Source organism: Fulmarus glacialis, unplaced genomic scaffold (assembly GCF_000690835.1).
Source record: "Fulmarus glacialis isolate BGI_N327 unplaced genomic scaffold, ASM69083v1 scaffold41886, whole genome shotgun sequence".
Classification (NCBI taxonomy): Eukaryota; Metazoa; Chordata; class Aves; order Procellariiformes; family Procellariidae; genus Fulmarus; species Fulmarus glacialis.
The window spans coordinates 13,951-28,332 of record NW_009219535.1 but is presented as its reverse complement, the minus strand read 5'-3'; the positions used below and the strand labels follow the sequence as shown (position 1 = coordinate 28,332).

The following is a 14,382-nucleotide window of genomic DNA, read 5'->3' as shown; positions in this document are numbered from 1 at the left end:
AATGCCCCGTTTCCCCTCGAAGGGGAGGGAGCGGGGGTGGGAGAGGAGTGCACGGGCCGGAAGCGTCGCCTGTGCGGGCTCCGCTGGGAGCTGGGGCTGTGGCCTCCCGGTAGCGTGACGGGGGTGGGGGGTGGGGGGTGTCGTGGTTCCTTCCTCGTTCGGAGGAGGAGGAGGAGGGAAGCCCGCTGAGGGAGCGGTAGGGCTGCTGTGTAGCCAAGGCGTATTTGGAGGATCCCTCCCTCACGGGTTGTGCAAGTTGGGCCACGCTTACCTGGTGGTTATAGATGCCCATCGTACTAACCTGCGACGCTGCAGACTGCTATTAGAAGGGCAGGCTTGTTTTCATTTGTTGATGGATTCAGCAATTATGTTGCTGCAGGGCAAACAAAAAAAACCACCACACAACAGGAGAAATGCATTAATAAATTAGATTAAGTATAGCATGAAACTGCTCTGCTCTGTTTCTAGTTCAAAGACTTTATATTGGCATTGCCATCCCTTCAGTTAGCACAGACATTTGTGTGTGTGGCCAGCAAGTCTGACCAAAAGATTGAGTGGGGACCTAACTGTGGATTTTATTGTTTTGTTTTGCTGTACTCATCTGAGTTAAACTGGTTCACCAAGCTGTTTTGCCACGCAGCTGTATAGACACTTGTGCACTTCTGAGGAAGGGGCATCAAGAGGAACATGGGACTGCTTCTTTGTGTAATATAGTCAGATTATAGTACTGTAGAACTGCTCAACAAAAGTCGTGTAGTGCTCTGTAGGCCTGAATTATGCCTTTCTTTTGTGGTGTTGAGAGAGTTATTTAAACCTCAGTTCTTGTAGACAGCTATTACATATGTGGGGTTTTGGTTTTATTTTTTTGTTTGGGTTTTTTGTGTGTTTGTTTTTTCTTTTTTTCCTTGGAGTGCAGATTGAAACCAAACTATTCTCTTGGCAAATTTGCTGGGCATTCTTAATCCCCATCAAGTAGGGAATGTGGGAACATGGAATAGAAGAGACCACTTAGTTCATGGAGTGTAGTGCTTTGTGAGGCTAGAATACCATCAGTGTGCATTTCGGAAAAGTCTGCCAACCTTCTCCGAAAGCATAAAACAATCTCTAAGATTGTAAACAAACTCCACAACTGTAGTGTTATGGGAAAGAGCAGAAGTGATCAAGGCTTTTCTAGTGTTGCAAGTCCTTGCGGTGGCAGGATATCTGCTAAATGTCCAGCAGATCCTGGGAAGCATATTATGCCTGATAGCATGGAGAAGGATAAAAAGGAAAAACAGTAACCCTTGCTGATCTTCTCGGAGAATAATCCCAGCCAATTCTAGGTTTTGCCTAGCACCCCAAATCTGATGGCAACCTTACCTGAGTTAATGGGATATACCTGCAAATTCTGCTTCAATCGGATCCCTAGTTGCCACAGTCTTCTCCATTTCACCTGCTTCTCCCGAACTGCAGGCTTAATGGTTAAACTGTGTATCCAAGGATAAGGGGAAATTCACACAGGGACTGTGGTTTGTGTGAGGTTAAAGCATCTTGACTGGAGAATGAAAATTTCTTAATCAGGGATGGTGCTGCTGAAGTTTTCTGAAGTAATTTATATGTCCTTTTTCTATATAGTATTCTTTTTTTTCTAAAATGTAGCATTTATTTTAACTGGAAGGAGGGGATTCTTGCTAATTTTTCAGTGATAGCAAATCAACTATTGCCATACTTATGTAGCACGTACCTTTTGGTCAAAGATATCTGCATTTTATTTAAAATAAACAAACAACCCCACCTCTAATTACTTTCTGATATCTTTTAGAAGTTACAGTACTGGCGCTTTTAAACTGTTTTTTGAACTTATAAAGATCTCAAATGTGAATCACCGTTCATTAGAGACTACATGCATAAGATATTAAATGTGAATTATGTACAATATATTTCAAAATAATCCAGGAAAGCTGACCCCAAATAAATACTAATTATTTCTATCATGCTTTTATAGCAGCAGTATCAAAGTGCCCTGTTTTGGGCAGACAAAGTAGCTTCACTGTCTCATGGTAAGTAGTTGCTTTTTACATTTTTTTTTATTAACTTCTTTCTGATAGTGTTCTGTTTTGTTTTTGTTGTTTTCTTAAAGCTGTTTGGCTAAATGTTGAAGTTTTGAGTTTGGTGTAAGTGCTTTGCTGTGATCTCTGGAATGCCATTTTTCTAAAGAGAGCAGGGCCAATCTTCCTTCCTCTTTAACTTTGTGTTAAAATTAATGTTTGGCCAAACCTTAAGGTTTGCCTACCTTAAAAGACAGAAGAAAGAGCGAGTTACGAGAGACATCGGTGGTTTCCTACAGGATTCACTGTTGCTCTGGGTGACAAGTAGAATGCAGGTTTACAGAGCGAGTTGATGCTGGTAGCCTATATCTGCCTACAACCCTGGTCCATTTACACTTTTAAAAATTATTCTAGGGGCTTGATCCCACAAAAGCCTTGGTTGCCAATAAAGTAGGAGAGTACTAAGCTGTGCTTCTGCAATTGTAACTTCAAGCTGCAGAAGTCTAATGCTTTCACTTTCACTGTTGTTAGGTTCCCACTGATCTTTTTTGAGAGACAATTCCGGGTTGTTTTTTTCCTACTCATGGGCAGGGTAACCTACAACTGCTTTTTTTTTTAGATCTGTATCACTGTTGTCCCCTTCTCATGACACACCTCTAAGTATGAGATTCTTTGTGTTCACTGTCCAGTGCATTATCTGATGTCTTTAAAGCTAAAATCTGATTATTTTTTCATTGTAATCTCTCACTGATAGATGTTAGAAGTTGTTTTTTATATATATATAGAGAGAGAGAGTAACTCAATAGAATGCTAGAATAGGTGAAAAATACTTTTCTAGTGAAGCAAAAGTGAATATTCTGTATGAAAGTGTTTAAAGATATGTTATAAATTAATGGTTTATAATTTGTTATTCTATTTTAGAGGAACCACAAGATATCTACTGGTTGGCCCAATGTCTTTACCTAACAGCTCAGTATCATAGGGCAGCACACGCCCTTCGATCGCGTAAGTTGGATAAGGTAAGTCACTTTAGTCAAAGACTTACCACTGTTATTCCATTTTTAAACCTCTGCTGCTAACCACAGTGACTTTTTCACCATCAGAGGATAAGGTTTATGGGAAAAGTAATTAAAAAACCTGCATGATGTAGTTTATCTAAACCGAGTATAGCCCTGTGTTCAGTCGGCCAGATTGAAACTCTTGTCCCCGGATAGGGTCACAGAAAAGAAGGGGTCCAAAGATGTAACTGCAGCAGGTACGGGAAGGTGGAGTGTCACTTCAGGTGTAGTTGTTAAATTGTCCTTCAACTTTGGTAATGAGTGGTGAAGACAAAAGTGAAGCAAGTGTCCTTTGAGAGTTTAATAGTAGAGAAAGTGTTACAGACTTAGTCATTTTGGTCAAGAAAGATTTTTGGAGGTGAAAGGGATAAAGAAGCCATACAACTGAAAAAGGAGAGAGCAAAATGGAGTCTAGCAGTGTAAGTGAATGTGCGCTCTCTTTATAACTAACACGTATGAAACTTCCCTTTCAGTTATATGAAGCATGTCGCTACCTTGCGGCTAGATGTCATGTGAGTACACATTTTAACCTCTGTTGGAAACAAACCAAACTAAAAAGATGCATCTTGGGAAGATTGGGTACCTGACAGGCAATGTAAATGTCCATGCTCATTGGAATAACAGGTTCAAATTTTGTGACAGTTGATTTCATTCTTTAACTTTCAGTATGGTCATTGCAGTATCCTTTGTAGTACTATTCTGAAGAAATCCAACCAACCTTTTTTTCCAGGAGTGAAAATACTCCTCTAATATTTTGTGGGGAAAGAATGTGAACCACTTTTGTCTCATGTCTTCATGTTTACATTTTTAATTGGTTGGTTGTAGTCTGACCGGAGTATAAATATAGTTAGCAGCTTTATACTTCTATATAAAATGTGATACATAAATAGTAAAATGCAGTGCTTTCACAGGAAAACTGAATCAATTGGTAGATTAAATATAGAAATTTGAAATAGAATAATGTGCTGCTTATAGAATAAGATAATTGTATTTTATTAAAACCTGTATTAACTATTTTTATGCACTCACAGAAGCAGGTATGCTTCTAATCCTGAATAATAGATTTTTCTGTAGGTGTTAATTTTGTAATTTTTTGGATATTATAGATGACTAGTAAAATAGTTGGCTGCAATTGTAAAATTTCGTATGTCCAAATGAGAATATGTATGAAAACTTGCTGATAAGCACCGGTTGTTACAATCTGTGCATTTGAAATGTGACACTGTGTTTATTGGTGCTTTATGTACAGATGTTTCAAATCCCAATCTTGTTTTTTACATGCACATGTTTGGCCAGTATGCTGCAAAAGAACATCAGCAGGCCCTGGATATTCTTGATATGGAAGAGCCAATCAACAAAAGACTTTTTGAAAAGTACTTGAAGGATGAAAGTGGATTGAAAGACTCTACCACAGACTGGGAGATGTCACAATCCTCTGTAAGTGACATTTTTTAAACAAATATTTTTATAACTAAGGAACAAATGTGTGAAGTCAGAAAGTGATTTTACAGCTGTATGAATCTGAAACTCTGTGTTTAAGCTTTCTTTTTTGGATAACGTAATTTTCAAAAATGCTGAATTGTTCTCCTTTTAGTCAGAAGTCATGTGTTAGCTTGCCTGTATGAAAAATAACTTGGTTTGCAAAAATAAAGAGTGCTTTTCAACAACTTCCTATAAATTATTTGCAGACACTTTATGATCTAGCATTGGTTTTTAGAGTCTTTTAGCTCTATGCCGCAATTTCAGTCTTGATAATGTAAACTAACACTTCTTTCAACTGGGCTGCAGGTTCTGAGATAACAAAGCAAGTTTTCTTCTCCTCCAGATATTTTTAATGAAATACTTCCTTAATCACTCAAGCGTTGTTCTCAGTGAGAGATTTTTTGATCACACTTGAAAATTACATGACATGAAGGTGAAGTTTTTGAAGCTCAGTGAAAAGATTCTGTCTAGGCACACAGTTAAAAGGGATCGGTACCACATGTAGGCTGAAGAGTCTGTGAAGAGTCTTTGCTTTCAGAGTTACGAATTGAAGTTTATTAGCTGAAACTACAGTGAAGGTGACTGATGGCATTTTCCCTGTAAGACTGAAGTAGCAAAATGGGTTAAATCATCGATGTGAACTGATTTCGAATGCTGATATTAATGGGCTTAAGGGAGAAGTGGATTAGACTGAGTTACTGCAGTGCACCTTAATGGGAACGTTTAAGCTACCACTGCAAGCAAAGGAAGAAGTCCTCAGCTTTGGCTGTTCATTCTTGCTCCCTGTTTCATGGTACTCTGGCCCAAGTGTTTGGGTGGCTGATTATTGAACTAAATAGAGAAACTATTTTGACTGAAAAATAACCCAGCCAAAAAATTAGACTGCCGTCAGTCCTTACCTTCACAAGTGCTTGTGATAACGTAGCTCACTAAGGCGAGGATGAGTTTGGTTTGCCAAAGGAGAGAACTCCTGAAGTGGGTACTGCTACAAAAAATTTTAAATCAAACTCCTGTCTAGGAATGTAGCTTTTTCAACTTAATTTGATTAGTTTGCACAAATGCTAGTTCCAGAGTAAGAATGACTGGTCTCTGAGCTGGTAACAATATTACCACTTTAGCAGTGCCCCCCCCCCGCCCCGGGGTTTATTAGTTGTTAATGCAGCTATACTGTTTCTAGTATGTGAGAGAGAGTTGGTCTGTCTGGTTAGTCTGATGGTATAGATGTGTAATGTGTTAACTTTCTCCAAGTAACTTGCTGACACTTCTGTTGCCTTCTGACTGAATTGAACACCCATCTATGGAGTTTTGAAAGAACATGTTAGTTATTAGACCTTTTAGCACAACTTTAACTATGGTAATAATGATCTTTCACTGCTTTCATTTCTGAAACACCTATGTTTTGGGTTGAAAAGAAGGCTATATTTTCTCCTTAAACTAGTTGAGTCCATTGATTTGGCCTTTTTCGTCTCTGCTGCGGTCATTCTTGTCTTGCATGAAATATGTGGTTTAATAGTCAGCAAAGAAGTTAATTGCCTTTGGAAGTGATGATTTCCCTGTGTTGACTATGAAGGGAATTTAGTATAAACAGCTTACAACTCAGTATCAGAGAGCTGAATGCTGGTAGTAGAAAAGATAAACTCTCTCCTCCCTCTACTTGTTTCAAGCATGTGTTCATTTGGCAGTGGAGAACCTGACAGAGCATTCATTTGATTTTTTTTAAGCTAGTAGAGACAATATTTTATTTAAAGATGGCACTAGAAAACCAGGTTCCGTCATATATGAAATGCTTTTTACTTTTCAGGAAGCCCATTTGATTTGTGCTCAAAACCAAATTGCAAACATTGATTCAGTCTTTGACCTCCAGCCCTGCTTTTCCACCAGATCAAGAGCTCTATATGCCTTTTGCGAGGGAAGATCTATGATGCATTGGATAATAGAACCCTAGCAACATACAGCTACAAAGAGGCCTTGAAGCTTGATGTTTACTGCTTTGAAGCATTTGATCTTTTAACATCGCACCATATGCTGACGGCACAAGAAGGTCTGGATAGCAGTATTTCTCAAATACAAGTAAAATTTAGCTGCTTTCTCAGTATGCCTTTTTCCTGGATAAAAATTAAAGCAGTACTACAAGTAACAGACTTAAAAATGTTAAGAATAGAAAATGTATGAAATGAGTGAAAATTATAATTGCTCAAATTTACATTTGAACTTTATTTTTCAGTCTTGCAGTGCTAAGAACTAAAAGAAATAAAGTAACCTAGCTGCTCTGTTTGCTAGCTCCGGAAGCACCCGCGCTCTTTGCCCAGCCTAAACAATGTTTTTCGTGTATTCTGAACTTCACAGGCTTCAAATCCATGAAACCCTAGTGGTGTTTGTTTACTTATAGTAAGCATTGGTTAATATAGCATTCTGAGTGATTAAATTTGACATGTAGAGTAAATAAAAATAGTGGTGTGTTATGTCACCTTTATTAAATTTTATTTACAAGTGTAGAAGGAAGAACTAAGAATTCAATCATTAATTTCCATAATTAGTAGTATTATGTGTTTTAATGTATCTGTACTGTTACCTTCCTTATAGTTTTGGGATAAGCATCATAAAGTTCTTTGCATCTCTAAGTTCTTAAAATGTTGGACCTTGCTATTTCTTCTGTAATATGACCACTTCAATTTTTTTTAATTCACATAGAAAAAGAACTTCTTGAATCTCTGCCTCTTAGTAGACAATGCACAGAAGAAGAACAAGAATTGCTTCACTTTTTATTTGAGAATAAATTGAAAAAGGTAAACCCCAGAACTCACCAAAAAGCTAGAGAATTGATTGAAAGTCTTGACTTCAGGTGTAAATTTTCTTGGATTCCATTTATTGGAATTATGAATATTGGAATAAATAAGGGCTTTGTAGTTTTGGTTATTTTAAAATTTATGATGCGGTAGATATCACTTTATGGGGGTAGTAAAATAGTTTTGTGTAAAACTTATTTTCTGGTGTGGTGACAACTTGAAATTCTGATTTTTTTTTTTTTTTTTAGCTTTATTTCTTGAGAAACTTCTAGATGGGGAAGAAGAATGTTAATAATGTAGGCAAAATGTCAGTTACCTGAAAATACTAGGATATAACAACATTATTGCAGAGTATTTTTTCCAAAGATAATGTGAGCACTCTGAAAGCCAACTATATATTGCTCAGTATGCATTTCTACAGCCTACACTTAAGATATTGACACTGGCAAGCATCTTTCATGTTCTAAATGAGCTTTTAAGTACATTACAAAGAACCATTTTACCAAATACGTGTTTTATGGACTTTCAGTTTAAAACTAAGAATTTAAATAAGTTTAATGCTTCTCAAATATTCTTTTAGAACTAAAAACATGAATACTTATACCGTCTGATTTTAGATTAGTTGTTGTTTCACATGTTGTTTATTTTGTCTTTCAGTATAATAAACCCAGTGAAACACTGATTCCTGAATCAGTAGATGGTCTTCAGGAAAACCTGGATGTGGTAGTATCCTTAGCTGAAAGACATTATTATAACTGTGATTTCAAAATGTGTTACAAGCTTACTTCGGTGTAAGTATACGAAGGAACTTGGAGGGTTTTTTCTCATGTTGTGTAGTGTAATAATTATGCCTGGACCTACAGCGAATATCATTGTCAATGGATTGACAGACATAACAATTTGATGCAAAGTTTCAGGTATTTAAAATGCGTAGTTTGTGTCTGGCAAGACACATTATTTTTGTGATATGTAGCAGAAGTATCCAAAGCAAAACTCCAGTTAATCAGCACTGTACTGCACTTCCCTTCATCCATCCTCTTCCTTACTCTGGTACCTTCAGTTTTGTGTGTTGTCTACTTAGTACTTGTTTGGCCTTCAGAATGAACAGGTTTGGATCAGTTGGTTAGTTAGGATCTATGACTTCTCTGGCTGATGAAAAGTTATGTTAATTTTGATGTGCAAAGTATTGTGTCTCAGTTGTTACGAAGCCCAGGAATACGCTGCTGATCAGTTGTCAGATGGGTCAGAACAACAACATGGATTGCTTCTCAACTACGTAAATCTGAACACATGGTTGTGGAGCTATTTTTTTCTGCTGGCCTGACAACTACCTTTTTAAGAAAACTGTATTTTTGTGTATGTATTGCATAGTCTCAGAATATTAGTAGTATAAAATAGAACGGGGTTTGTTTCTTTTTTTTTTTTTTTTTTTTTTTTTTAAATAGTGCAGCTTTTTCTTAGCTGAAGCAAGCCATCACTATGTAGAATATCCCATGGAGCCCAGTACAGGCAAGATTTTTGGGAAGGCTGTAGAGAATGCTGACAGTTAGGGTGAATTTAAACATCTGAGTAAAATCATGATCCTGTTGAAATAAATTACTCCAATTAAGTCAATAAAATTATACTATTTCATCTTTGTTTCTGAAACTTAATTGCCACACCTTGTCTAGCAGAAAGTGGCAGAAGTAAACGTCTCCTAAGGAGCAGACTATCACAGATGCTAGAGCTTGGAAATGAGAGTCTGAGAAGTCCATATAACTTTAAAGTTTTAGACTCCCTTCTAGAGAGCATTTCATATGCTTGTTTATATGTTCTTTTATACTTTTCATTTGAAATGCTTTGAACTATTTAAAAATGTCAACTAAACTTTAACTATTTCAAGGTGTACTTCTCAGAGAATGGAGTCATAATGTTGTACTTCTGATTTAAGAGATTCTGTGAATAGATTTCAAGACATCTTTTTTTTTCCTCTGCTTAGTTTACCAAATGCCAATGCTTACAAAAAGAGCACATGCCTGCAAGGCATGTCCTGCATTCAGTCTGTTGACTATCTTCCGTTTCTAAATGCCACAGAAAATAAAAATTTAAAACTGAGCTAAATATGTTTCGTAAGGCGTACTGCTTAGTGTTAAGCTCAGAAAGTTAAGGACTACTGCTTGAAAGTTGCTGTCAAATGTATGGAAAAGATAAACAGAAATGTTGTTGCTTGCTGTTCACTGGTTAAATTTGAAATTAACTGCAAACAAATGTGCGTTGTATTCTGTTTTTCTAATTGTATATTCAGCTTGCCAGAATTTTCTGTTATCCTCTTCTGTTAAGCTAAATTAACAGTTATTTTTCTGGTCTTAAGATAGCCTTTATTATGCTGTCAATAGTTACCTTCTAGTCACAAATAGTTTTCTAGTGCCTCAAGTGGTAATTAACTGGAGCATTACACACTATAAAAGCAGCTTGCTTGTAACACATTCAAATTTTGGAAATGTACATTGGAGGGTTTTTTTTGTTTTGTTTTGTTTTTAGAGTGATGGAAAAAGATCCTTTCCATGCAAATTGTTTACCTGTGCATATAGGGACACTTGTGGAGCTTAATAAAGCAAATGGTAAGAAATACAACATTTAATATGAGTCAAAAGAAGGTTGTAAAGCTTCAATTTTAAAAAAGAATTAAGGATGCCAAGAAACCCCCTTATATACTGTTTAAAAAATGACAAATCTTTTTCCTCCTACCTGCACTTTCAAGAAAACAGTGGTAACTGGAAAAGAAGGGAGTTTCAGGGCTGATAGTGGCGGGGCAGGGAGTAGTTGTGCAAAGGGTCTTTATTCATTCATGGTCATGAGTGTCACTATCTTTTAACCACTGGGCTATGTAGCCAGAAAGTTAGGGAGCTACGCTGCTTCATTTCTATTGTTTGATTTCTATTTTGAGGTGAACTTCCTAAAGTATCTAGGTGTACTTTTTCTGCTCAACAACAAAATAAAATATATTAATTTAAACTAGAAGGAACTCTTCAGCAGTGTGTATGCTTAGGTGGACGTGCTTTTTCCACATCAGAAAAAATTCTAGACTCTCCTTTCCTTTGCTGTTGTGGAGGCCTCTTTTTAGTTCAAACAAGTTAATAATCATGCAGCACCTTTGTTGGAATTACAAGAATAGCTTACTTGCAGCTGGGATGGCTTTTTCTCATTTCAGACTGCATATAAACATCCAAATCAAGTGAGGAGCTTGAATGTCTTTAAAACCAATTGGAAAATAGAATAAGGAGCTCATATGATTTGCAGTCTCTCAAAGGATGGTGCATTGTATGTATGCAAATAGGTCATTAGGTGTACTAGTACTTCTCAATGTTTAGTAAATATACTTTTCAGTTACTTTACAGTTAACTACATCTGAAAATGAGAGCAGTACTCTGATTTTTCTTCTAAGTCTGGCTTAAGAAGCATTTTGTAAATAAGTTGGTATTTTGTAAGCCAGTTTTCATATCTGATTTTTCTGAAGCCAAGAATTGATGCAAAATACTCCAGGATGAACTCATCAATTTAAGAGCACTGTACTCTGAAGACATAGAAATTTTATGTACTGTAATGTTACTTGTTTTGAAATTGCATAGGCAATAGAATTGTTATCCTGTATGTGATTACTTCTGCTGTTATTACAAAATCTGTAGTAAGTTATTCTAATAACCAGAATTATTATTTTTATTAGAAAAGTAATGACTTAGAATTATTGTAAATAATATAATAATTTACTCGCTTTTGTCCTATTTTCATTATATTAATGGACAGGACTCTACTTTGAAATTGATCTAGCCAGTACGTTATACCTTTTAGATGTAGGAAGTTCAATAGTGTTTTACCTGGACAAGATACATTCAAGTGTAATACTGCAGGCATTTATTTTAATGTATGCTAATGACCTAAGATGTTGCAGAATTCTTAAGGGATGGGATGTATAGCTGCTTATTTATGTGCTGTGAAGACTTATGGGTTGGGAGTTTTTTAGTTAATTGCAAAACTGAATCTATTTTGAGGCAGTTTGAAGCATTACCACTAAACAGAAAACATTTTTGTTCATTTGTGCATTAATAACATTAGATGTTCTGGATATTTTGTATAGAAAGCTAAAGGGCTTGAAACTTCTTAATGTTTTAGCACATTTTAATTTTCTTTTCTTGTTTTTTCCCACTATGTAGAGCTTTTCTATCTTTCTCACAAACTGGTGGACTTGTACCCAAATAATCCTGTAAGTTGTTCTAAGCCTTCATTACCAGGTAGTTTCTTCTAGGTGAAAAACACATAAAAGTTGTAATGTAATAGTTTGAGCAACAGGATTCAAAATCTGTTTCTGGATGGAGCTAGTAAAAATGGTTCGCTGCTTTTATTTTCTATGTATTGTCATTCCCTTTACCGAGGTTCTTTTTTTAAAACAAAGTACCTGTAAAATATATTCAATGAGGTATTCACTTTGAACAATAATTTAAAACAAATGCTACAGTAATAAACGTCTATGCCTCTCTGGGCAACATTTTCCAATGTTTGATCACCTTCATAGTGAAAATCGTTTTCCTTTTACTCAGTCTGAATTTCCTATGTTGCAACTTGTACCCATCCTATCACTGCACCTCTGAGAAGAGTCTGGCTCTGTCTTCTGTATTCCCTACCATTAGATAATTGAAGACAGCAATAAGCTTTCCACTTAGCACTCTCTTCATGAGGCTGAACAAACCCAGTTAGAGACATGCCAGCAGTTCTAGCTTGTTTGTAATATCAAGTAATTTGAAAAGCTGACTGTGGTTTCAGTGAAAATGTTCCTAACTTCTCTAATTATAATCTGTTCCTCTGTTTTGCATCACCTATGGTAACGTTTCACTAAAATCAGCGTGATATATCTAATAATATTCTATTTTGATTTTAATGTGTAGGTGTCATGGTTTGCAGTAGGATGCTACTATCTCATGGTTGGCCACAAAAATGAACATGCCAGAAGATATCTCAGGTAAAATTCTTTTTTTTCTGGTTTTCCTTAGTGAATCTGTTACTCACTTGCTAAATAAATATTTAATGTTCACGGTTGTTTGTAAATTCATAAAGTAAACAGAAGCCTCGGTAAACTGGTTACTATTAAAATATTCCTTTTATTGACACCCTTTTTTTGGTATAGCAATTTAGACCTCAGCCTTCTAGATACTTTAAAAATGACGTACAGGCTTATGTGGAATCTCTTTTGTCAGTCACCTTCCTGTTATGGGCAGGTGTAATCCCTGCATTTGCTCATGCTGCCGAGCTAACCACAGCTAGGCAATCAAGCCTCAGTTCTTAGCTTAAGGACACTCAGGCGTTCTCCCCAGGTTCAGGTTTCATATCTTGAAGGGAAGAGTTAGATAGAAAATTCTGGCATTTGGCTGTTTAGTTCTTTCTTTGCACAAGCAGCCTTGGACTTTTTAGGTTGGTCAGTCACTTCAATGCTCTTTCCTGTAGGTCTTCTGTATGTGTATTGATTATCAGCAGTGGGGAGCAGGACCTTGCTGTGAAGTAGGGCATTTGTTTTGGTGCTGTAAGCTTAAACTGAGAAGGCTTAAATCAACCTGTAAGGCTTTCATTTTTCTTCTTGAGACCTTTATAGGCAATATATGTAAAGATGGGTTAGTAATTTAGACTGTTTAAATGCCTGGTTATTATGAGTAAACGATTTAAATTCCTGACAAATACCAGCATGAAATTCTTCAAGAAGCTGTCCTGAGTAGCATAGGTGGGTTTTGTGGTGAAATAAAGAACATCTTTATTACATCTGCAAGCATTCCTACCAGGAAGGGTCTATAGATGTGTTAGGGAGAAAAAAAAAAAACCCACATCAGAATTCAGGGTAGTTCTGGCAAAGAGGAAAAAAGGTCTGGTAAAAGTGAAATAGTAACAAGATGCCCACATTTTCTGGATAAGAATGGTAGTCTACAACTACAAGGCTAGGGACAACTGTGGGCTAGGCAGTAGGTTTTAGAAAAAGATCTGGAGATATCATGGATAAAACCACAAGCTCCCATATCATTGTTTTGGAGTCACAGGACATCATGCTGGAGCATGCTGAACAGGGTAGAAGGCACAGCTGGGCAATGCCTGGTAGCATGCAAGGGAAGTATCATTCTGGCTGCTCCAGAAGGAGCTATCTTCAGATCCTTCAGAACTTGCAAAAGGGCTCTGCACCAATTAGGAAAACAACATTTGTGATAAAACATAATCCATCTTGTATAACAATAACAAGTCAATATGTGTGGAGAACTCAAGATGGATGTGACGCATTTGAATTGAATTCAAGAGAAGGCAGAAAACAAGCATTCTGGAGAAGGTGGCCAATGAGGAAAGTTTTTGAAGTGATTGAAGCTGTCTAGGGTGTAGGGTGGGAAGATGCAAATGTTCAAATATGTAAGTTTTGTCGCAGGAGACTGTTCTCTAGTATCTGTGATGAGAAATAGTTTAACTGTGGCAAAAAAAATTTAGATTAAAAGTTAGGAAAAGATGAAGTGTTTAAGGATAGTTAAGCAATAGAATAGATTACTTGTGGAACATGTAGGATCTCCATGTCAGAAGCTTTAAGAAAAGATTGGGCATATCTGTCTGAGCTATTTAGTTATGAATGCCCTTGCCTTCAGACTGAGAAAATAACCTACAGAGCTTTCTAATGTTCCTGTCAAGTCCGTCTTTCTGTAAAGACTCCAGGTTGCAGTCTTGATGCTCAGGTTGCAGTCTTCAGCTCAGGACTTGAGTGACATTTTGTATACTTCTCTGATGCACGGCAGCTGTCTGCGATGTGACAAATACTCTTGTCTTCATTAAGGCTAGTACAATTATATGGCAAAATTTCAATACGCAGTTCAACCTAAGTGTTCATTTGGTATTTTCATATCCTGCTTGTGAAACTTACATTTGCTAGAATATATTTATTTGAAATATATAGCTAGAATTTTGTAATACATTGAGTCACTACTGATGTTTTCTGTATTTCGCCCAATTCACCTATTATATCATTGTTTATGTTCA

The 14,382-nt window shown here is 36.6% G+C and overlaps 1 protein-coding gene across 1 annotated transcript in view; it reads left to right on the top strand.

Moving 5' to 3' along the window:
* Nucleotides 1-1,562: 1,562 nt before the first annotated feature.
* The window catches only part of CDC16 (cell division cycle 16), a 21,465-nt gene continuing 8,645 nt past the window's right edge, over nucleotides 1,563-14,382 (top strand). Inside the window, exons 1-11 of the mRNA XM_009580417.1 lie at nucleotides 1,563-1,586; nucleotides 1,985-2,039; nucleotides 2,949-3,046; nucleotides 3,559-3,597; nucleotides 4,382-4,522; nucleotides 6,449-6,608; nucleotides 7,259-7,353; nucleotides 8,011-8,144; nucleotides 9,874-9,953; nucleotides 11,544-11,593; nucleotides 12,273-12,346. Coding sequence (XP_009578712.1) covers nucleotides 1,563-1,586; nucleotides 1,985-2,039; nucleotides 2,949-3,046; nucleotides 3,559-3,597; nucleotides 4,382-4,522; nucleotides 6,449-6,608; nucleotides 7,259-7,353; nucleotides 8,011-8,144; nucleotides 9,874-9,953; nucleotides 11,544-11,593; nucleotides 12,273-12,346 — 950 coding nt within the window. The remainder of the gene's footprint in view (nucleotides 1,587-1,984; nucleotides 2,040-2,948; nucleotides 3,047-3,558; nucleotides 3,598-4,381; nucleotides 4,523-6,448; nucleotides 6,609-7,258; nucleotides 7,354-8,010; nucleotides 8,145-9,873; nucleotides 9,954-11,543; nucleotides 11,594-12,272; nucleotides 12,347-14,382) is intronic.